Source organism: Nesoenas mayeri (genome assembly GCF_963082525.1).
Source record: "Nesoenas mayeri genome assembly, chromosome: 2".
In the NCBI taxonomy this organism is placed as follows: Eukaryota; Metazoa; Chordata; class Aves; order Columbiformes; family Columbidae; genus Nesoenas; species Nesoenas mayeri.
In genome coordinates, this window is record NC_137543.1 from 128,471,885 (window position 1) to 128,496,076 (window position 24,192).

The 24,192-nt window shown below is 48.3% G+C and overlaps 1 protein-coding gene across 1 annotated transcript; it reads left to right on the forward strand.

The window, feature by feature from the left end:
* Nucleotides 1–11,809: 11,809 nt before the first annotated feature.
* Nucleotides 11,810–13,696, forward strand: HOXA13 (homeobox A13; the record flags this gene model as incomplete). The annotated part of the gene is made up of 2 exons (XM_080339860.1): nucleotides 11,810–12,482; nucleotides 13,064–13,696. 2 exons carry the CDS (start codon nucleotides 11,810–11,812, stop codon nucleotides 13,306–13,308), a joined length of 918 nt encoding a protein of 305 aa, XP_080195986.1. The 3' UTR covers nucleotides 13,309–13,696.
* Nucleotides 13,697–24,192: the final 10,496 nt, after the last annotated feature.

Below are 24,192 nucleotides of genomic sequence, written 5' to 3' on the forward strand. Positions count from 1 at the left end.
TTTCTTTTTTTTAAAATAAGGTAACAGGAGCGATGAGTTTCTAATCTCTGTAGGTAAAAGTATATTTGCGCTTCTAAAGGTGAGAACACTGGGAACGTCTCTCTGACCTGCGACTGGGATCATATATTGTTCTAAAGTAGAAATGTCAGAGTAAAGTCATTCACCACCTGGACGTCCTTGACTTGGGATGATTAAAGTTTAATCCGAGGTGTGTGCTCAGCTTTACCGTGTTATTTAAACACATCAAAGGTCATAAAAGGATTCCAATTGCATGAGTCGTACACCGGAGAGCTTTCTCTGTAGAGAAATCCGTATTTTATCCTAATCTAAACTCCAGAACGCTTTTAAAGGGGAAAGAAAAAAACTAATTTTTTTTTTAAATATATATATATATAACTAGGATGATAGGGTTGGGGAAGGGATTTAATTTCTAAAAGGGGTAGAAGATTTCAAAGAGACTGGAGGGTCAGGTTCTAGGGGATACACCCGGGGAAGGACAGAGCCTCAATTATCACTAGCTGTGCAGACATCTAGTGGGAAACCCTCGCAATTGCACCTCGGCCTCCGCCCCGCAGGAAAGCTCTTACCCTGGCTTTTCGGACGCGTCGCTCCCCTCCTCTCTTCTGCTGGGGCCACCGCGAAGCGCTGTCGCCGCCGCCCGCCGAGGAGAGCGGAGTGGGGATGGCGGCCCCCCCCTGCGGCGCGGCCCCCGCTCGCCCCCATTGGAGGCACCCGGTGCCCGTCCGGCCCGGCCCAACCCGGCCCCGCCCGGGCCCTGGCACGGCGAGACCGGCCCCCGGCCACCGTCAGCCCCACAACGGCGACCCTGCAACCCGCCGTGCTGCTCCGCCCGGTGCCTCACTCCGTTTGCCACGGGCGGTGCTCGAAATCCAGGCAAGGATATCCCCCTCCCCCCGCAGCCTCCCGAGTTCTGTTTACCGTCGCAAATACCTGATGGTTATCGCTGGCAGGGGACGGGAGCCGGCCCCGACGCCCGTCGGAGACACCCGAGCAAGCCGGAACACGCGGGGCGCTGCGATCTGCCGCTCCCGGCGGGATGGCGGGCATCCGAGCTTTCCCGAAACGCTTTCTGCTCCTCGCTGTGTTACAGATCTCAGCGGAGCAGTAAGAAAAAGGCGGGGGGGAGGCTCGCTAAACCACACGGGAGAGCTCGGCTCCAGCCTTCCCCAGTGCCACTACAGATATGCGTCTTTATTTACCCCATGAGTTTTGGAGAGCGGACGGAGTATCCAGAGGAGGTGGGACAGAAGAGTGGGAGGTGTTGACCTTGAGTTTTGAAACATGTGTTGGCACCTGAGCGATCTACCATCCCGTAACGGGGGGGTTCCTAGGCTGTCCCCATATAACAGGTGGCTTCTCCTTTGGCACAAAAGACGTTTCCAAGCTGCAGTGGGACCCAGTCCCAGGGTTGCTCCTGTTTTGTGGAGAGTTGGGGGAGATGAGTAGATATTTTCTAAATTGGGTAGTCCCCTCCCGTCCCACCTTTCTTCGTTTTCCAATGAGTTCAAATTGCTTCTAGCTTCGTATCTGGTACCTACTGCTCTTCCAAACCACACGTTTTTCTCTGGGTTTCTTTTTACCAGTCAGGTTTTCCTTGTCGTTTTGTTCCTTCAGTGATTTCTACAGAGGCCACATTTGATTTCTACCCTAGGTATCAGAAATCTCATCAGATCCTAAAGACCCATCATCCAGGTTTCTTTCCTTTTCCTCTCCCTTTTCCCTCAAGTCGCCGGTCACCTGCCGTTCCCAGAGACTTCCCTGGCTTGCAGGGATGCTCTTCACCTCGGAAAGCAAAACCATGGCTTTGGGTACTCAAAAAGAGGAAGAGACATCTTGCCATGAGCACACAAGTTTGAATTATTAGACTGTAAATTTCGTACCGTGATAAAAGCTTCAGCTGTGTTGTTCAATATTAAAGTTTTTGGCAAAAGCTTTTTTTTTTTTTTTTTACTTCCTTTAACCCCCCACCTCAGACGTACATTCCCCTCTCCCAGATTTCTGAGAAAATCTTTCATGTTTTGTTTTAATATCACATATATACGTTTCAGGTTTCTTAGCTGGTATACAAATAAGAACCGACATATGGCAGGAACATTTGATGTTTGCAAACGGGCAGAAGATACTTGCTAACTGATTTCCGCTGCGGAGTTATATGGGATTCTCTTTTTATACATAGGAAACGTTTATGTCAGCTGGGATATTCTTGCTCACAGATTTTAAGTTATTTTAAAAGTAGTACAATCCATCACACACACAAACCCCCGATAAATGCAATTCGATCTTAATTCTATGACTGTGATAGTTGTATACATGACGTCGTCTTCCCTGCTGAAGTGGGTTTTTTTCTTTCACCATGGTCTTGTCATCCTACCGAAGATGAGAACTTGATTGAAAGCTAATTATGAAATGACGATTACTTGATTAGCTAGGTAGCGTCCAAACTTCCTAGGAACCTCAGCACAAACTTCTGACCTCTCATTTAGTGACCCCCAGGGTAGTCACAGACCCGGAACCCCCCTCCCTCCAGCCTCCCGCTAAGCTTAATAGGTCAGACAAGCTCCCTCTCCTTTATTTGCCAAATATTTACATCACCCAAAGTGGTGATGACGTGTCTGTTCGTGCCTTCATCGCCTCATGGTGGAATTATTCCTTGTGGGTAAAACTTCCTGAGGGGTTATGGGAGCGGGAGCGGAGCGTTGCCTCAGCAGCAGGTGGGCTCCCGGGTCGAGGCTGCAGGACGTGCCGCAGCTCCCCCGGGGGGTCTCCCCAGCCCTTCTGAGGCAGCCGCCTTGTCCTGACACCTCTGGCCTGACCCGATCAACCTGGCCGGCTTCTCAGGGATGCGCACACAGGTTTCAGACCGGATCCGTGTCCACACGGCGTACTGGTCTTCTCCAGGTAGAGTCCCTGGGCTGAGAACTTGTTGACCTGAAAACAGCGAGAGCTGGCGTCCGGTGGATATGGACACTTCTGCTGAGCGAAGACACACCAGCCTTTATGTTTCCTTTGCAACACGACTTACGAGATGTAGCTTTATGCTACATCCAGGTTTTTTTTTTTTTTTCCTTCTTCTTTTCTTTGTTTCTTTTTAGGGAGGCGGGGTGGCAGCGGGCTGCGCCGGGAGATGACAGATGATTTGACATAGTCCCCACACTCGGCAAGAGAAATTGCAAAGAAATATGGTCTTGTGAAAGTGGATGACAATTGGTAATTACTGGCAGGCAGCGAGTATCTTCCCCACAATGGGAAGGAAGCGGCTCCGAGTGAAGATACTCGCTCGCTGGCACCAGGGCAGCTGCATCTGCAGGAAAGCGGCCTCGGGTTGCGTGCAAGCGGACGGGGGAATTTCTTCCTTTAGGTATCTTAGCTAGAAGACCAGGGGGCATGCTTGACTAGAGACTAACCTTTATTGTTTAGCCACTCATTATTTTGCATGTCACAGGGGTTGCTATGAAACCACTCCCTTTTCTCTGTGCCATTACTGGGACTAAATATACTTTGTCTCCCGGGACTTCGCGAATTGTCTTCCGAGCGTGGGAACCTTGGCGTGTGCCCTCAGCTCCGCTCCAGACCCTTGGCACCAGCCTGGCTCCTTCTCCCCGGGTATCTTTCAGAATACTCGCAGGGCTGTTTTTGCTGGTCTGAGGACTTCCCTGCTTGTCCCCCGTCCCTCCGGCCCTGGAGAAGATGGAAGAGTCTATGCCCCCACATCCACTCCCCCGAGTGTGGCAGCGCAGGGTGGCAATGCCATGTGGTGCCCGTGATCTGAACGAGCGCCATCCTCAAGTGCCCCAATCCGATGCACTCAGGTAGATGAAGTCCATAACCCAGAGGACAAGATCCAAGTCCAGGCATGGGCGGATGGGAACTACTGGAGCGCTCTGTGTCCGGGTTAATCAGGCACCCACTCTGCTCCCACCTTTCCTGATGAATCACGGGTCTCAAAGGCAGCGCTTTAAGTTGATCTCAGAGTAAATAACATCTTGGAAGTGTAGTCAGCTATCGCATATGTAAGAATGGGATTTAGCCTTCAACAGGGCCACATATGTAACTGCTTATCTAAAGAAGACATAAAATACAATAAGCTTTGGAAATATTCATGATTCAGCAAAAATAAAGTTATCAGCTAGTCTGCATTTGGCTGGTGTTATGTTTAAAGGAAAATACTGTATAATTCCTATTTAGAGAATGTGTTCACGGTATGGATAGAAAGACATTAGTTCCATCTAACATGAAGAGTAGCAAATGCCTCTTGTTATTAAAGACAGCACGTATTATATGTACCTGAGAAATGTACTCTATGGGCTAGAAAACATTTTCTAGACTCCGGCTTTACTTTTTTGTTGTTGTTGTTTAACCAAATAAACTTTTAACAGAAATGCGTGTGTTTGGTGAAATGTAAAGCTAATTGGAGAACACGGGATCACATCACGGTATGGAGTAACTTTCTGCTGGGAGGTGGCTGGTGCTGAAAGCACCCACGACGTGTTCGGAGGGCGTTTAAACAGTGTTGAGGACTCAGCCGAAGCCAGCTGGCTTTTTCTGCCCGAAACTGATCATGGATCCGTGCAGATGGTGGGTTTCTTCTTGTGAAGCGTGTCCCCAGGGCTGTCCCTGTGGGGTTCCACCCACGCGAGAAGAAGGCTCTCGCCGAGCCAGAGGTGGGATGCGCTTGGGGGTGGAGAAGGACTGATGAGAACCCCATTCTGTGGCCAAGGAGGGGCGGCACACCTCCCCTCGCTCCAGCACGACCCTCAGCGGAGGAATGAACACAGCGTGTCGCAAGGCGGGAGGCACGTGTGTGGTCACACACACACCAGGTGGGGCGAGGGGACACGGAACTCATTTCAGGTGTGCGCTCCTGCTACCTGAGTGGGTGCGCGCTTCCCCACGACGCCCGCGGCCACGCGTCTCCTTTCTCACCTGCTCCTGGCAAAAAACACTCTCCGCGCCCGCGGAGCAGAGCGCGCCAGCAAGGCAGATGAAATGGGCCAAGGAAGGGAAAACCAAAAACAAACAAACCCACCCATAAGCGAGCTCAGGGGCTGGAAGGAGCCGTGGGAAGGTCCCTGCAGTGGGACCCGCGGGCACCGAGCCGGCAGCCCGGCCTGGTGGACCAGCACAGATGTGCCCCGGGGCGGCTGCCGAGCCGCGGCCCAGCGCCGGGCGGGTGTGGAAGGCCCAGCCCGGGCCTGCGGGCCGGCAGCCCGGCGGCGGGCGGGCAGGGCGGGCCCGCGGGCACCGCGGCGCCGGGGCGGGAGCGCCGCGCCAGTCCCACAGCCATGCAGCCTGCGGGAGGAGCCAGCGAGGCACGGGAGGGCAGTCACGGGGCATCTCCAGCGGCCACTCCTGACCCCCTCTCCATCAGCTCTCGTAGACTTGCAGGGGTTTGCCAGATGTAGCGTGTTTGGGTCTTCCCCCTACCCCCTTTTTGTTTTCTCCTCTCCACAGGGAGGATCTCCACTCGTGGCTCAGGTAACTTCTAGTTAGAGACACCCTCCCCGCCCATCAGTGCAGTGAGTCTCCTCGTAAGATATTTCTTAAGACAGCCGAGATTAGAGCCCCGGTTATGTACAGTCTCATGTAAGCAAAGGGCTTGAAAAATGAGGAAAAAGAGCTGTTACACAGACATTAAAGATAAACTGCCTCCATCGAAACCACTTCTGAAAGGGAACCCAAAAACCCTCTTGGAGAATGTACTCAAACAGCTGTCTTCCAGTAAAGGCAAACATGTCCAATGTTTCCTGTATTTTTTTTTCTTTTTTTTTTTTTTTCCTCTAGATACTGCACACAGGCGTCTTTAGCACTGAGAGCCCTATTGTTTCCCTAGGTGAAGATACAGCTTTGGATTTAAGAAAGAAAAAGACCCTACAACTTGTTGCAAAAAGCAGCCGCCTCCACTCCTGCCCCTGAGCCCTCCTGGTCGGTCGCTGTGTAAATGTCACGCTATTGCAGGAAGGTTATGGTGAGAAGGGCTTTATGGAAGCGCTTTCTCTAGCGTTGTAAAGAAAATAGCAACTTCGCCTTCTTTCCTCCCACAGCTTTTCAAAGAGAAATAAAACAGCACAAAGTGGGCCTGAAGCTCAGGAAGAATTTTTTTTTTCTTCCCCTAATGAAAAAGGTGGAGGGATAAGTTTAATTGTAATCAGGCTGCAACAATACACCATGTGATCATGTGGTAGCAATTATTACAAGCTCCCAGCAGAAATTGAAGGGATATGCCATTGAAGCTCGCTGTACCCTGCCTTTACTTTTTTTTGTCCCCCAAAATTGGGACCTACTGGTAGATAAGGTGAGAAATTAATTTAACCTCAAAACGCTAAATCCGGAAAATCGGAGGATAAACCCAACAAAATCAAGGACGATGAACCTGAGTACCATTTTGTTATTTGTTGCTGCTAAACATGTATGCGTTCAGGCTAGAACATTTTTAACTGGAAGATGTAACCAACCTGATAAACTACTGCAGTGTACTACAGTGCCTGGCCTCCTCACTTATCAGAATTTACTAAGAGTAAAATAAAAACTTTATCAGCTCCCTTTGTATAAGTAAGCAGGACTGATTGCGAGGAAATTCGTCTCACTTTGCATGGCAAAATTAATTGAAATTGTAGGGGGGACTTTATCACTCTGTTCAAGCAGCCTGTGGCTGAGGAAAGCCTACAAGGGCTTCTCTTCATCGCTGCATTTACACGACAGTTTAAGTAAAATATTTCCTGCTGACTACCAACAAGTAACGACAGACTTCTACTGCCTTCACCCGCCAAATACAAACTGAAAGCTACCGCACCCCTCCTGGAAATAAGCTTGAGAAAATATTACAGAGAAAAAAAATAGAAAGAAAGAAAGAAAGAAAGAAAGAAAGAAAGAAAGAAAGAAAGAAAGAAAGAAAGAACCAAACAACCAAAAAAATCAGAAAAGAGACCTTGTCCAGGAGACAGAGATCAGGATCATTCCCATTTTCACTTTAATCACATTAAATACCCCAGCGTCTTTTCTAGAGCTGAAAAGAAAACAAACAAACAAACAAACATACAGGAAAACAAACAAACAAAACAGAGTGTAGCGATCTTCTGAGAATTCTCTCCATAAAGTCTAGTCCATCTCACACATTTCGGGTGAAAGCAATTACATTATTTTCGAGCACACCTTATTTATAGGAGGTGGCCGTTTGAAAGTTTGGGTAGACTGAAAGATATAGGTCCGTACATAGTGTGCAACGGAGGATTTTCAGGTCGCCTGTTATACTTGAGATAAATTTTCTCGGACTTTTCCCCTTCTGCATTTGCTTTTTCGAATTCTTATTCTGTAATTATCTTAGCCCCCCCAGCACGCAGTGGGAGGGAGAGAGTTAAGATGTCCTGCGAACCCCGCTCGTAAAGCTGCTTACTTCCATTAGAAACACATGAATATCCTGAAATACAAAGTGTCTTTAAAACGGACTCAGAAATGTTTATCTCAATCCTTGATGCTTTAGAAATTGTGGAAGAAAGCAGCGGTGACAGTACTGCTCCAAATTAACCTTCTGGCAGGTAAATTTCATTTGCTCATGAAAATCAAATTCGATTAAGGCTCTTGCCCCTGCCATCACTTTATTCCCGCGTCTTCCAAGACTCTTGGGCTGTGCAAGATAGAGATTATTATTAATAACTAAGATCACGCTCTAGCCCCTCCATTATCAGCTAAGATATTTCAGCGGGTTTAGAGGGATTTAACTCTGTGGCAAACATATATGTACAACACTCAGCCACAGAGTTGGGGTTTTTTTGGTGTTCATTAATTAGCTCGAAGCAGTGGATGAAAAAGTAGGAGTGGATTACCCTGAGCGACGGGTTTTTTTCTGTATTTATATGACTGTGATTATCCTACAAGGAATCCGAATTCCTCTCGGTCGGGCATTCCCGCGCAGGGCTCCGGAGAGTGCCTCTTTGTGTTGTCACACAAAGTCTGGCTTGGAAAAAAAGCCTTCTAGGTACTCTGCCGACAAACTCCATATTTGCAAAACCTGACATTCAGCTGAAAGAACTTTTGGTTTCCCTAAGAAAATATAATTTTTAAGGCCTCTTCAGTAAAATAAGTGGCCGTATTCCTATCACATGGGGACATTTACAAATAATTTACACTTTCTCGTTTAAGGCCAAAATCCTACAGTACTCACTGCGGCAAGACTACCTTTGGTTTCCTGGTGTCAGGAGCACATAGTTACTTGGTTCAAAGCTCTTGTAAGGGCCAAATTCTGCCCTTGCTTACACCTGCGGAGTGGGCTACACGCATCTGACCACTCTCAGTTCAGCCAAGAGAAGCAAATGCCACTAAAGGATTTTGTAATACCTGAAATGGGCATGGCCGTGCATTGCGAGGGGTGACTGCCCCCGAACAGGAAAACCAGATAGAAATTGCCTAGCTCTGAAAGGCTTCAACACGTTTTTAAATCCTCCTACTGAACATGGTTGTTCATCCTCTTGCTCCCCAAGGAATTAATACTCGTTTTAGGGGAAACGATTTAATAGATGTGTTTCTCTCAAAAATATTTTACACGCTATATAAATGCAAAGCAGTTTGGAGGTTTGCATCAAATCTCTTAGAAAACGTTGTGGCTCTACTATACGTTTGGATTTGCTGTATCCTATGTTTATTTCCCATGAAAGAGACAAAAAACTTGGAAGAAGCTTCGACTGGTCTGTCGGTCGCGTGCATGGAAGCATTCAATTAGCAAGTTAATTTTCCAAAAAGAAGCTTTTGTAGAGCTTGCCCTAGTGAATCAGTGGCGCTGAGTAAACTCTTTCTTAATTTTGGTTAATTTATCTACCGCATCCCAAGCCTTACACTGTAGAAAATAGAAGCTCCTCCACGACTGGTAAGGAGCAGTATATGTTCAAGGCGGAGGGGTAAGCTCGGGCATATTTTTATCCCTGGTGTTCATTACAGGGTCCATGATTTCCGAAGACCATCTGTTCTGCTCGAAGCCTTCAGCCCTCACGGTTCCTTTCTAATATCTAATCGGAGATACCTATTAAGGCAGGAAGCTGGGGAATGAAAACTGGGTATTGGGGCAGAGGGAGAGAAAATAGTTGACGAGGTTTTCCTCCTCTCTCGATGTCGATAGTTCGTTAAATTCAGTCAAACTCGGAAAGCAAAACAAAGGCGTAAAGTCGCGTGTCCGGTAATAATTATTTTTCTGCTGCTGCATACGCACCCTGCAGATGCCGTTTTGCCTATTTTGAGGAAACGGTCCCATTCTCTGATTCCCACCCACATCATGGCAAACAGGGGAAGGGGATAGTTGTATCACTGCTCTTATCAGCAGTGAAAAACACGGCCCTCTTCCCTTATGATTAAACAGAGCTCTAGAGCGAGAGAGAGATGGAGAGAAGGGAGAAAAGAGAGCTCTTTAATCTGATCTCCCTTTCGCACACAGGGCTGGAACAGCCCCAAGCGGGTAAACAAAACAAAAAAACAACCAGCAAAAACTCAGCCGACCGGATACACGCCCCCCCGCCTCCCCCCTTTTGCTCCCCTCCCAGCCTTCCACCACTTGTATAGTTTGTACTGGGGCTGAAATCTATAGTTTCACATGGCTTCTCCCTCCTTATGGAAAGGGATTTGAAAAGTAGATGCATGGCAGCGAGAAACGCTCCACGGCTGAGGGAGAGTTTGGAGAGGGGAGCGGACTGGGGAGGGGGGGAGAGGTGAGCTGGGGAGATTAGTGGTCTCATGGCTACCCGCTTTTTAACAAATCAGACAGATCTTCGGACTGTGAATGACAGTTCTCACATTGGCTAGACTGCAACTTTCAACTTGACCTTGGCCTCTAGCCGTGTCTAACCCGTATGTAAAACAGAGCTGCCCCATAGAGCTGCTTTCCCTTCCCCCCTCTCCCCCCCACCCCGCCCCGCTGCAATGCGATTTTCAGAAGCAGCCACGAGAAACTAGGGGGAAACAAATCGACCCAATTCATGCCAGTCGAGCAATGTTTGGCCGAGGGAATCTACAGGTTTCAAAACTGGAGTTTGAAAGAAAAGGAAAAATATGCGGGGAATAAATATTTGCTTTTGGGCATGAGGAAGAATGCGGAAAAGAGTATGCGAAGTCAAAATGGGAACTCTTTATTGGCTACAACGAAGGAAAAAAGCGGGTAAAATGTTGCCAAATTATCAGGGGAATGACAGCGACTTCAGGTATCCCAACCCATTGCACGGAAAAAAGCACCTTGAAAAAAATCCATGGGCGCCAAAAGGCTGTTTCTCATGGTTGGCAGCTCTGCGCTAGGCAAGGAAAAGCCTGCTCGGTAACAATGTACGTCCCGGGACTGCTCTGCGCTTGTAGCCATGCGGGCAAAACAATGCTACAACGTCAATAGGAAGCACAATAGGATAATAAATACGCCGAGCTGTCAGGCGCAAAACAAAGCAACATGCAATTGCAAAAAAAAAAAAAACAAAAAACAAAAAACCCCAAAAAATTAGTTTTCAGGATGGGAGTATTTGGGGCTGTTTTGTCCACAGGCGTGAGGGCTGAGCGCTGTTAACGATGAGACGAACGCTGCTTTAGGTCAAGTTTATTGATAGAGCGTTTTGAGCTCAAGGTTGTGTGCAAATAGCTGAATGCTGGAGGGAAACGCATCCGCGCCGCTGAGAGGTGCGTGGAATATTAAAAATGTAAATTATTTTGCCCAGTGAAAAATTATAACATGTATCATGTATCAAGCTTTCACTTGCAGAGAGGTAAAACCTAAAAAAAAAACCAACAAACCAACAACAACAAAAACAGCCAAAAAAACATTTCTCAGCACAAAAAAGCATCGTGGGTCCATATGCACACTATACAAGCCAATGTGATATTTTACAGCCAAAGAAGATTCAAGACGAATTGTAGGCCCCGGGGTTTACTATTATAGCAACAAATAATACAGCCTAATCGCGATGGAGATCCGATTAACCGTCCCGCTCCCCGAGCCTATCCTGAAAGGTAATAACAAATAAAATCGGGATTTCCTGATCTTTTCCTCTTATCTGACTCCTGAGGCTTTGTGGCGAGAGGAGCGAGATGGGTCTTGGGCTTTCAACGAGCAGGAAGGAAGGAGGAAAACACCCAGAAAGGACCCCGTAAGACTCCTCTTCGAGACCTTTATCAGGCCCGGCAGCTTGCAGCGGGCTCCCCGCGCCACCCGGCCGGGGCCCCGCTGGCGGTCCCCGGGGAGAGGCGGCGGTTCAAACCAGGGGAGGAAGAGGGTCAAGGGGGTGCGGCTTATCTCTCCCCGGAGATGAGGGGAGGCCTCCGAGACTTCCGTGGCTCTCGGGGCCCGAGGAAAGCGGCGCAGGGGAGAAATCAGGCGGGGTGCCGGGGGGGAGCCCCGCACCTCGGGGAACGCGCCGCGGCAACAACGGGACCAAAATGCTCACGTCTCGGTGGCGAGGGGAGGGAGGGCCGGAGGGAGGAAGGAGGGAGGAGGGAGGAGAGACGGAGAGAGGGCGGACGGGCGGCCCCCCCGCAGCGCCCGCGCCCCGCGCGGCGGCGGCAGGACTGCGCCGTGCCCGCGCCCGTGCCCGCGCCCCCGGGCCGGGACCCGGCCCCGCGCGGTTATTGCATTATTTAATTATCTCCACTTTATTCCTTCAGATGTTTATCAGCTGCTTTGCATATCACGTGGGGGCGAGCGGCCCAATGAGGGCCGGCCTGGCGCGACACTGGCGCGTCAGCCTTGGTCAAGTCCCGGAGGTTGAGTATCTCTTTTTTCAGTCTTTGGGGCTTTTAAAAAAGAGCCACTAGTCTCAATGCGGAGCGGGCTATGACAGCCTCCGTGCTCCTCCACCCCCGCTGGATCGAGCCCGTCATGTTCCTCTACGACAACAGCCTGGATGAGATCAATAAGAACATGGACGGGTTTCACGCCGGCAGCAACTTCGCGGCGGCGGCGGCGGCCAACCCCTGCCGCAACCTGATGGCTCACCCCGCTCCCCTGGCCGCCCCCAGCGCCGCCGCCTACACCTCCAGCGAAGCCCCCGCCGCCGGCATGGCCGAGCCTGCTGTCAAGCAGTGCAGCCCCTGCTCCGCCGCCGTGCAGAGCTCCTCCGGCGCCGCTCTGCCCTACGGCTACTTCAGCAGCGGCTACTACCCTTGTCGCATGACCCACCACAACGCCATCAAGTCCTGCGCCCAGCCCGCCTCCACCTTCGCCGACAAGTATATGGACACCTCAGTCTCCGGCGAGGAGTTCACGTCGCGGGCCAAGGAATTCGCCTTCTACCAGGGCTACGCCGCCGGCCCCTACCAGCCGGTGCCTGGCTATCTGGATATGCCCGTGGTGCCCGCCATCGGCGGCCCCGGCGAGCCGCGCCACGACCCCCTGCTCCCTATGGACAGCTACCAGCCTTGGACCATCACCAATGGGTGGAACGGGCAAGTGTACTGCCCCAAGGAGCAGAGCCAGCCGCCTCACCTCTGGAAATCCACCCTCCCGGGTAATACACCTGCATGGCTTCCCTGCCACCCCCCGCCCCTCCCCCGCTCGCCCCTCCCGAGTATCCCGCCGGCAAAGCTCCGAGATCACCCCCGGCCTGACCCTTCCCTGCCCCTCCTGCGCTCCTCAGCCTCATCCCGCTCCGGCCCGCACATGCCCCGGTGCCACCCCCTGCCCCCCGCCGGCTCACGGCGCATCCCGTCTCGTCCGCCCGACACTGGGGCAGAAAACAGTTGAAAAGGGACGAGGGAAGGTCTGCGGTATTATTTTCCATAAACCCCGCAGCACGCAGTTTGAATAAATCTCTGCAGCCTCGCGCGATTCTTCCGGGGGTCCCTCGCCGGGCTCGGTGGGGTTTGTTATTATTTGTCTGTCTGACAGAAGCGAGTCTTTCCCTGTCTAAAAGCTGTCTTCTTCGGCCAGGAAAGGACGAATCCTAAATGCTGAGCCGGGCTTTAGTAGCTAAGCTGGAGCGGGGTAGGCGGAGGAGTGCGCTGTAACTCTAACCCCTTTACACTTGAAGATGTCCTAAGCGGTTCGAGCGATTTTCTAATGTTTGCCTGCATGGTTTTTCTGTTCCAGACGTCGTTTCACACCCCTCCGATGCGAACTCGTACAGACGTGGGAGAAAGAAAAGGGTGCCTTACACAAAGGTCCAGTTAAAAGAACTCGAAAGGGAATATGCTACAAATAAATTCATAACCAAAGACAAAAGGAGGAGGATATCGGCAACTACAAATCTGTCAGAGAGACAGGTCACAATCTGGTTCCAAAACAGAAGGGTCAAAGAGAAAAAAGTGATCAACAAATTGAAGACTACCAGTTAATGGATTAAAAATGGAGAAGCATCAACTCAAAAGTTTCAGAACTTTTTTTCATGTTCAGATTAAAATAATTATTAATAATAATTAAAAAGAGAAAAGACAATGAACCTCTTCCTTCAGAACAAGAGATCTGTATCTTTGGAATTATAGCTTCTTTTTTTCCTTTTTTTTTTCTTTCTTATTTTTTAATATTGCTGTAGCAAAAAGGTTAAAACTGACAGTTCTCCTGAAATCCCGAGTAGCCAGTCAGTATCACTGACAGACTGTAAAGCCCGCATGCCCAGCCCCAAGAGACAAAATTTCAATTAAGACACACGATTTTCTGATAAACTTGTGTTTCTACGACCTCACTATTTGAGAAGACTCTTCGTGGCCACGATGCAAGAGCTGATTAAAGTGAGAAGGTCGATGTGGACACATAAGCTGTTTTTCTTCCATTGCAATCCAAACTGTATGTTGAATGACTGCTCAGGTAAACCATAGTGAAAAAAAGTTCAATTACTGTATGTGTTTAAGCAATGCATTTAATGTCAGAAAGTAATAATAGACCTCGAAGGTACTGAATAAGGATTTCAGAGACATCAGTAATGAAGGAAGCTCTGTGGAGGATCTATCTTGATAGTAAATTTAAAACATCGCAAACTAGGGGGGATAGAAAGGAAAATATTAGCTTGGAGATGGCTTTCGATTTTAGTTTTCATTTGCAAAATATTATTTCTTGTCATCTGAACTGAGGAGTTTTTGTTGTTTATTTTTTCTCCTGCAGACCGTAAAATAGATACTTTTCAAAGGACTTTGTCTATCTTAAATCTGAAATAATCTTCAAGAATTAATATTCTGAGTCCCTGGAAATTTTAAAGTATTTGACTCTGGGTGGATACAAAACCACGAACATTGGCATTTCTTTACAGTTAAAAGAAAAAAAAAAAAGGGGGGGGGAGAAGGAAAAAATATAAAACCCCCACACCTTCCTGGAAAAAATATCAAAGAACTTTGAACTGAAACACATTCTTCCCCAGAAGTATTTTGATTTATATAATCTATATTTTGATCTATAAGTAATTAGTCGTTTTTCCTTGTTTATTGTCTGTTATGAGGCCGCAATAGAACCTTTAGGGATTCTTCTTACAGCACCTTTTAATCCAATCAGTTATTTCAACCAGCACATTATTTTGTTTTTATTCACTATAAGAAGCTATCTTGTAAATAATAATAAAAAAAAAAATCAGCGCACTGTGAAAATGTACTTGTGCACCCTCCTTTTTTTTTTTTTACATTTCTACTGAAAAATGAAAAACCAAGACATGTAGATAGGTATAGTAGTATTAGTACTGTTAATAAAATAGTCACTGTAATAAAATCTGAAAGAAATACTCTTTATTTTTCCACACCTACGTGCATCTCATAAGAAAAATATAATGTCTCTGTCTTGTAATACTGTTGTTTTCCGTTATGTAGTTTATATATATGTATATCTATGGTGGGTTTTTTTTTCTGGACGGTATTTGTCTGTGGGCAGGCATGCCTGATAACCAGCATTCCTAAACTATAAATGTTTTGGTAATGTTAAACAGTGTTTTTGCAGCGGGGCTGGGGGCCACGGGGAGGAAGAGCAGGATGATACCAGTGCAGTGCTGCAGCCCTCACCAGCAAATGGAGCCCAGCAGCCGGCCCCCGGGATGGGGGGACGCTGCCCAGCCTGGCGATGCCTCGGCGGGAAGGTGGGGGGTGGGCTGGGTGGCGATGACAGGACGGGGAAGGCCTGAAACCTTGACCTTGAGGGGGAAAAAAAAAAGAGCCGATTTGTGACCTTGACTTTTGACAGCTTCCCGCGCCGGCGGCATACACGGGCTGACAGCGCCACCTCGTGGTCGACGCCGAGCCTGCAACTAACTGTACGCACGTCTTCCCCGCGGGTGGGAGCGCACACGCGTGGGATCCTCGCCACCGCGCGCGGACATGCCGCTCCACGGGGCCGCATATCCTTATCTATATATGTATATAGTATATCTGAGCTTGCAAGGCAGAACGCGCAGCAGGTTGTGCTCCAACTGTCGCTCTGGATGTGGCTGAAAGCCGGGAGAGACAAGTATGGGCTGCGGGTGAAAATCGGTGTTCAGCCGGTGCTCCGCTGCGGGATGCCGGTGTCGGGCTAGGGGATGGAAGTGCGGTGCGAGGAGCCGCCGGCCGACCGGTGTTGTGAGTGGCGGGTGAGTTTGGTCAGGCACAAAGAGAGGTTTGCTTTCGCCGCCTGTCTCCTGCGGTGGTCTGTAGCTCTAATTAGAGCTATTGGGGGACCTTTACGGTAAATTTAGAGGGTATCATATACCGCGCTAACTGTGCTCTTCTAGCCTTACATTTCTGAAATTCAAAAGGACCCACCCCTGCAGGGATCAGCGCAGAGCTCTTTCCGACCCTCAGATCTGACTGTAACGCATTCGTGCAATAACTTACATGAAAAGTACCTGCAAGAGAGGGATCTGTTTTCCAGGAGGCTGTTGTGTCGGGGGCTTTGGGCTCCGTACGGGCTTTTAGCCTTCCCGCGGTGTGCGGGCACTTTATCTTCCAGCCTCTTGCAGCTTTCGAGGCCGTGGAGCGCTGTAGTTTCTCAGGCGGAGCGTGGGAATACCGGCCTCGTCCCTTCGGAGGCCGGTCAGAGACTTTATGAACGAGATTTTCCTCGTCCCGTCGCGAAAATAGCCAGAGAGAGGTACATAAGTGGCAGTCGATTTCTAGGCCGTGAGGTCGTTGTTATGTGTCCCTGTGAAGTGACCGGGGGCAGCCGCTGTGACAAGGACCTGGCCTGCCCGGGGCCTGCGGCACCGTGCAAGGGGAAAGACCGACGGGCGCAACACCGCCCGAGAGGACAATAACCATCCTCGGCGAGCAGGGCCTTGGTCTACCTACGGTCGAGGGGAGCTGGGTGGGACTGCCCTCGCTTGTGAGGAGCCAGCAGCCTCCACGACCCCCCGCAGCATCCCCGCGACCTGGGATTTTCAGCGGAGATGGAACAGGCAGCAAATCCCCGCGCTGGGGCTGCCGGAGGCGCGGGCAGCTGTTACTCCCTGTTGCACCCTGCGCGGAGGCTGAGGACTGGCTACGGGGGCGGTTTCTAACTGACGGTACCTGCCGTCCGCGGGCAGATAAGCAGCGGTTTGCCTCGGCTGCGGGCACCGGACAGCCGTCTCATTGCCACGCTTTCTCCGGAAGGAGCTGCGTTACCTGGAGAAAGGCACTTGTGAATTACACTTGTTCTCGCTTCGAGTTAGTAACTGTATTTATTCCGTTATATTTCGCAACTTGTATCATTATTCCGCAAATTACATGTGCTGCAGGTCGGAGATTAGTGTCATAGGAAGGATTCGAGTTCTCTGTATCTTAGGCAGGATCTTCTATTTTCACACCATGGCCAAGAGCGCTATATAATTCAAGGGGCACCTTGGAAGAAATCCATAACGAGAACATGGCCAACATTAGTAAAATAACAGATTTATTTTTTTAAAAGTAACTTTTAATCGGAGCTAGCGTTTCAAGATTATGTTTTCACACTGAACTACCTACCGTTCAAATCTGTTAAGCATTTCTGGACTGACTGTGGATTAGCGAATTTAAATTCCCACTACTGTTCAAATAGCTCTGCCGCATATATATTTCACAGAGTAAAAAGGGGAGCACTTGACTGGCGATCGCTGGCAGGAGTAAGGTGACATTTTGGATCGGACCCCTGCTACCATGTAAATCAGTGTCGAGGATCTCGCAGGCTTCGGCAGGAGGAGCAAGGTCGTGTTTCCCGGCCCTGAAGCGGAGAGCCCCATCGGAGGAGCAGGAGCTCCCACACTCCGATGGGGTGACTCCCCCGGACACCCAGGCCTGCAGCGGCCGCGGCTGCGGCTCCGCGCCCGGTCCCGCGGGGCCGGCGGCTCCTCTCGGACCCGCTGCCATCTCCTCGGGCCCGCCTCTAGGCTCCACTCGCGGCACGTATCCTGGGGGCGAGTCAGGTGAGTAAAGGCCGGGAGCTCCGTGACTCCCTCACCGGTGCACCCCCAGGGAGTGGGCTGCGGGGAGCGGCGGTGCCCAGTGGAGCCCTCCGGGCCGCGGTCGTGCGGCGACTCTGCATCAGGACCGGGGTGCCTGTGGCTTTCCGAGCCGCGAAAGAATCCCTGTCCACGGGGCCTGCGTCCCCACCCGCCTCGGTCCTCCCGCGTCTCTGTCTACCCACGGCTGCAGCCACGCAGCCTCCCGCGCCCCAGTCTCCCCGTCCCGCCGCCGGGTAGTTGTGGCTTCGGAGCGTGGGGGAGAGCGGCTGCGTAGGTGTGCGTATTCATGTTATTTATTACCTTCATTTACCGTCCAAAAGCTGTTGGCACATACATTTTCAAGTACAAATTGCTGTTGTATTACATATTCCCCTCTCACCAATCTGCCGCCAGCGTCCTAAAATACACCCCTAATATCTTTTACAAGTAAATATATCACCAAGGAAAATAATTAAGCAACGTGATACATTACTTCACGACGTCCGTCCCTGCGCGCGGTTCGGAGAGAATTATTATTTATATTCCCCGCGTTACTGAGAATGTTTTAAAATGCTGGTGGTGAACTTATTGTGCCTGGGTTGCTGGGTAGAGTTATATGTGTGAGGAGTTTTATTTGCAGGAGTTTAAAAAAATAGGAAGCATTTGAAAATAAAACAAACACTTTTTCTTTTTTTTTAAACTACATAAACAAAGTAGGGTCTCTATTTTCTCAGGTCCCCTAGAAATTAAAATGTTAGGTATAACGTTTTAACGGATGTGCAGAGGGACGCAGGGAACAGAAGGAGCAAGTTATTATGTATATTTAGCGTATTTATTGAAACATTAATGTCAGAGCAATATTTCATTCCCAACGTAAAACGCAAAATGTAATTTAAGACAAAAAATATTAGTTCAGTTTCACTTGAAATAATTATTGTGCGATTTGGCACGTATCCTTTAATTCCCAGTGTCTGGACATGTTGGTTTATAATCACCGGGCGTCCTTGGTCCCTCAAATTTGAAATTCACATGGACAGAAAGGGGCCTTACGTCTTTGATGCGGACGAACGGGTAGAGTGAATGTTTTGTATTTTTTCCCACACGTAGAATAATCCGATATTTAATTTACCCCCGCCTCAAGCTCTTGGCAGTAGCAGAGGTGGTATGCTATGGGAAATAAACCTTGACAGGAGCATATTTTCGAAAAAGAATGATAAGTAGGACTGCAAAGCTTTATCTTTTCTCAACGTCTTCTGCTCACTTAAAAACGCTCGCTATCTAAGACAGCCTCTGAAGCAAACGGAAAAAATGTGGGGCTCTAGATCGAAATGTTCAGAAAATAAAAGCTCTCTGTGTTTCCAGAGCACTGACTTTATTCTGTACTCTTCTGAACGAACGGGTAAGGATCTCGTCCTTTAGCCTATGAATTAAAGGGTTTTTTTAATGGCTATGGCTTAAATAAAACCTCATTCCTAGTCCATTTCAGCATTCTCCGTGGGCAGCGTTAGCAATAAAAGCAAGACAGCGTTTAATACAAAAAAAAAAAAAAAAAAAAAAAAAAAAAAAAAAAAAAATTGGCAGGCGCTAAAAGGCCGTTAGTTGCCATTCATAACTTTTAGATGCGTTTTAACGCACTTTAATGATGATTTGAAGAGATGACCTTGCGCGTTCTCGGCCGGTAAAGAAGAAGCCCAAAAAGAAGAGGGGCAGACCAGACGGTGGCTTTTCCGCGTGGAGTGGCGGGGACGTGGAGCGGAGGGTTCCGGGCCCACGCGCCTCTGCCGCAGCCACAGGGTCCGCGGGTGTTTTAACCACGCCATGAGCCCTTCCCTTTCCCCCGGGCGCCCTCCCCCTTGAATGCAGTTGATTCATGAACTAGGGTACGAAATGCGAATGTTCATTAAGTCTTTCTTCCCCCTCTCCTCCCTCTGGCCTCACTCCCGCCTCCGCACCCCCCTTAAAAAAAAAAAAAAAAAAAAAGACAAAAAATTCTTGCTCCACTGAATAGCTTCAACATGGCGTGCTGAAAGGCAGAAGCTTTGCCCGTTCCTAGATCTGAACTGTGATTAAACATCCCCAAAGAGAGCATCTCTCTTCCTCCCGCCGCTCCCCCCTCCCTCCCCTCCCCGTAGCGTGGAAGAAAGCGCCCTCTTCTACGTAGGAAAGGTCAAGTCCTACAACGCACAACCCACGGTCATTACTGTACTGTGACCCGGGGTGTACTGGGGAGGAACGGCCGGTTGTCCCGTCATCAAAAACACTGGGACTTTTTTTTTTTTTCCTCGTGCGACGGAAATCTATGGAATTAGACAGCATTTTAGCCTCCTGCAATCACCTTGTGTGCACATCGCCATCGGAAATCCTAGGTGACAAGGAAAGACAGAGAGAGAGGAAAAAATAAATAGCAATAGTAATAATAACAGCAATAATCTTCATTAGACTGTGATATTGCTGCATTTTGCCTGGAGCTGGCAGGAAGAACGATGTGCCCTAGTGGCTAGATTTCTCTCCGGCTAAAGGCAGACTAACAACAACCAGAGCAAAAACAAAACAAAACAATTTTAAACCCCAAAACAGCCCAAGTCACTGAGAGATCGAGAAGGAATATTTTGTGGATCGTGTATATTTTATCTGTAAGAGAGGAAACAAAAAAACGTGCAATCCCTCCTCATTGATTCAGAGGTCTACAGCCCAACGCGGGATCCTGGCTGTCAGTCTCCATGGGGATATATTTTTGCAGTGGCGAGAGACTTCTGGATGCTGGGGTAAGATTTTCATGCTCTTCTTGCAAGCGGCTGAATGTTTCTCCTTTCCCCGCTCGGTGGTGAATTAAGCAAACAAGCCAACAGCAAACACCCAACCGATTCCCCCGCAAAACCCCGTGCATGACTGGAGCAAAGTCATTTGGAAGGCCTTTGTAGAGGTTTTCCCAGGCCCCCGTTCTCTCCCGAGCTCACCCACCCACTCCACTCCCTTTCTCCCACGGTGTATGAGACTAAAGTGGCGCTTCTGCTGTGGGGACCTGGGTGGAGAAGGCTGTCTGGGCTGCTGCTAACAGAGCCGAAGAGCCCGTTAGAAAAGTAAGACCGCTTCTCCTAGCTTGGGTGCTGACTCCACCTTTTCCAGAGATGCTGCTTCGCATTCTAGCATAGGTGGAAAGCAAAGAAGGCTCTTGGCAGGAAAGTGGGCCAGAAGGCGCTGAGGTCAGCGACCAAGACGCGGACAGACTTGCAGATAGAGCTGCTGGTTGCTTGGCTTTGTGCTGCGATGGGTTGTTTTGCAAAATTGGGTCAGGCTGCGTGGAAAAGTGGCTTCTGGGTTTTACTCACGGTTGTTTTATTCCCTTGTGTTTGCCTCGGATTTATTTTAATCGTTCAAGAGCCGGGAAGGAGGGTGGGCGGCTCTGTGTGGTAGAAAGCAGGAGAAGGATGTTTAACCTGTCTGCTTTTCGCCATCGCCTGTGTGTGTGTCTAGAGAGAAAAATGCCAGCCGGGTGTCGTAACCTGCCACTTCAAATTCATTTGGACTTCATCTTAATCGCCTTGATTTGAACGCAGCAAGCAAAGTGCTTTAATTTATTCCTGGTGGTATAAATCGGCCTCTCTAGTAGTCTTGGGCTAGGAGTAATAGAAAAGCAGGGTATTTAAAGTCTGGTTTTAGCCTTCGACGTGCCCTCGGGTAGGCATAGAAAATGATGGATTTTAATACAAAATAATATTGCTTGGGTTTCGTCTTCACCTAGTGGCTGGTTTCTATTTAAATATGAAAGAGTTTGTAAAATGAAAATACCGTGCTGTATTGACATTTGATGGGAAAATAAAACCGAAAGAGAAAGTATGAGCAACCCGCAGACACTGCTGGTCTGATTCGGGGGATTTTTCCCAAATTTCCCCTGCATCTGCGGTGTGGACCTGTCATATTGATGAACCCCGACTTTTGTAATAAGTGATTTTCGTATCGATGTTTGCTGAAAAGTTGGGAAAAGGAAATAAACGGAACGGTGAATGGGTTTCCAGCCCGGCATAGACAGGAGCAGCCATATTGGGCTTAAAGGGCGAGCTATATTTATGGGAATCTTTGCATGACATACGAAAAAATAGACAAGAAGTGGTCATTACAGTGCTGGGTGAGCTGTATGTGGGCATACGATTGCATCTTCGACTGCAACACGTATTTTAAGCTGGTTGTAGACAAATAGCTTCCTATAAAGGTTACACAAGTAGAGGTATCTTCATTACAATGCAGTTCTGATAGTCCATCAAAATATGAAGTAGGTGCTTTGAAGTCGTTGATTTGACAGCTCCAGTGTAGTGATACTTCCTGTACCCGCCCCTAAGACAATCCTTGATGAAGAAATGTCTTTACTTTGGTGACTTTCACGATAGGTGAATAAGGATCTCCTATAAAGTTAGCAGTGTGGTACAGTAAAATCGGATGTGTTTCTTGGCGTGTTGGGCAAAATAAAATAAAACACTAAAAAACTCCCCAACACCAACCTTTATAAATCACTGTTAAAATTCAATGTGCATTAGAGAGAACCTTATATCCTATAAAATTCAGTTTAGCTGAGAATCCCTGTCGATTACCTTGACTTGAATTTCTGTGGGAAAGTGTGGATCTTGGCATCATAGGCACAGTCTAGCTCGATTACGAGCTTGTGTCAGCGTTGAGGCATTTCGTTTTCTGTAGCTTTCTGCTCTAAATCTAGAGGGCACTTTAGTATCTCATCATTCTGGTGTGGTTTTTGCATCCTGAATTGATAGACAGAAAAATGCTCGTTTGTCCGAGGCTACGCAGTAGGAATTTTTTCCTCTCACTGAATATATTTCCTGGATTAACAAATCTAAGGTCAAGTTCAAGGCATCGGTTGTAGCAATACTTTAAAATGTAAGTCGACATGGGAATGTTTTGGCTGATTTTTTTTTTTTCAATGTTTATGATAAAGCGCCATTCTAAGCTGCGGGTGAATTTCGCATGGGAATATCGTCCGAAATGTGGCCGTCCGTAGGGATAACCGCGTCGTTTAATAGCACCGCACTTTGAAGGAATCGCTGGGGATGTTCCCTACATCACTCTGATTAATTCCACATAAAATACATGGGCATGAAAGGGGACTGATACCTGCTTGCTACAACCGACGCTAACGAGCCGGTTTTTTGTGGGTCTGGGTGGAAGTCGGTGGAAAGCGACCGAATTTCTGAAGCAGCGGATTATGACCAGGAAAATTTGATTTAGCACTCGTTTTAGAGCTCGCGGCTTGGTCTAGACACTGCTCACCAGCAGCCTAGTTTTGTCAGGAACCTCTTGCACCTATATAGATAGGGTTAAAAATGAATGACTGGATGTACGTTTTCTTGTGTCGGGAAAGTCTAGCAGAGCGTTGAAGGCGAGAAAAAGAGACATTTATAGTGGCATCGTCAGTCAATCAATTTCTGATATACTTGGCCGTTTGAGAAAATATTTCCTTATGTCCCCCTCATTGCCAAACCTGCCTGCATTCTCTTTCAGTAGTAAGCTGCGAGCAGTAAATATAACCACTATTTTAGAGGGCTTCAGTGCCCCAGAGCCTGGTGGAGCAGAGCTGGAGAGTCCAGGGGTGGTATGAGAAACTCCCCGTGCTTGTGACGGCACCGGGAATCTGTCACAACTCGTTTGACTGCAAAAGGGCAAGAAAATAGCTGTAGAAAAATAGAAATTATATGTCTGGAATAGGCTTCCTCTTGGGGGGGGGGGTGGGGGGAAAGAACACCTACAACCACGAAATTTGGGCTTGTTGCAGCTATCAGAGTCGGGGTCTGACTTCAGTTAGAGCTCTCGGGATTTCATCAGAGCGAAGGGACGCAAAATATCATATTTGGTCGTCAACGACGGGTAGATCTCTGTAGGTCCTTATCCGTTCAATCCGAACGGTGAAACTAAACTGAAGGGTTGGGACGAGGCAAAAAAACAACCACTCCCTGTAGCTTTTTCATCTCAAGGACTTAAAAACACACAGAGGATGACGGAGGAAAGAATTTCGGCAAACGGTATTAAAAATCAATCTAAAATATTGTACGGCCAGATAGGTGCAGCCTTTTGAGATTTGCAAGCACCCGAAATAATGTAATGCGATTAAATACAACAACAACAAAGTCAGAACAACCTTGGCTTGAATCCGGTTTCCATCTGCCCTTTCTCTTTACACGTATTCTGCAGTTTCCTAGCAAAATCACAGCCGTACCGCTTCAGGTTTTGGACAATAAATAGTCTATCCCATATCACAGCATGTGGCTTCCATCTCGACGATATTAAAAATCACCCGTTATTTAAATTATTTGAAAAATCTTAGCTGACTATTGTAACACTTCCTCCTATTGCAGAGTTAAGGGAACATATTTAGTTAAAAAAAATATAAAAAAATTTAAAAAGGGCTATGTATAGCTCCTTTCCATAACGGACAAAACGGCAAACAGCAAAGAAGAAACGCCAGTTGAGAACCTCTGAGCCCGAAACATTTTGAATCCAAACAATAAGTATGTGCATTCCTGCAAATTTTGCGAAGAATTTTCGCCTGCTGGCCTTATTTTCATTGGAAAAGGTGGGAAGGGGTTGCGCTTTTCGTTGGCAACAACGTTGCAAATTCCCTAACATTACGTTTTCTAACAAGACTCTGTAGGCTGAAATCAACCAGCAAGTTTACAAAACACTGTCCTAATTCCGGAGATATTTTCTCCTGCTCAAGACGTAACATCCCTCACCCTTCCCATGCGAGAGGAGCAGGAGCGATTGAAGACAGCAATGGTGTAATATTTTAATTAGCTCCTCTTGGCGCATATTCCTTTAAACACACGTTTCTCCGGTTAATTAAAGGCACCCACCCTATTGGCAAGGT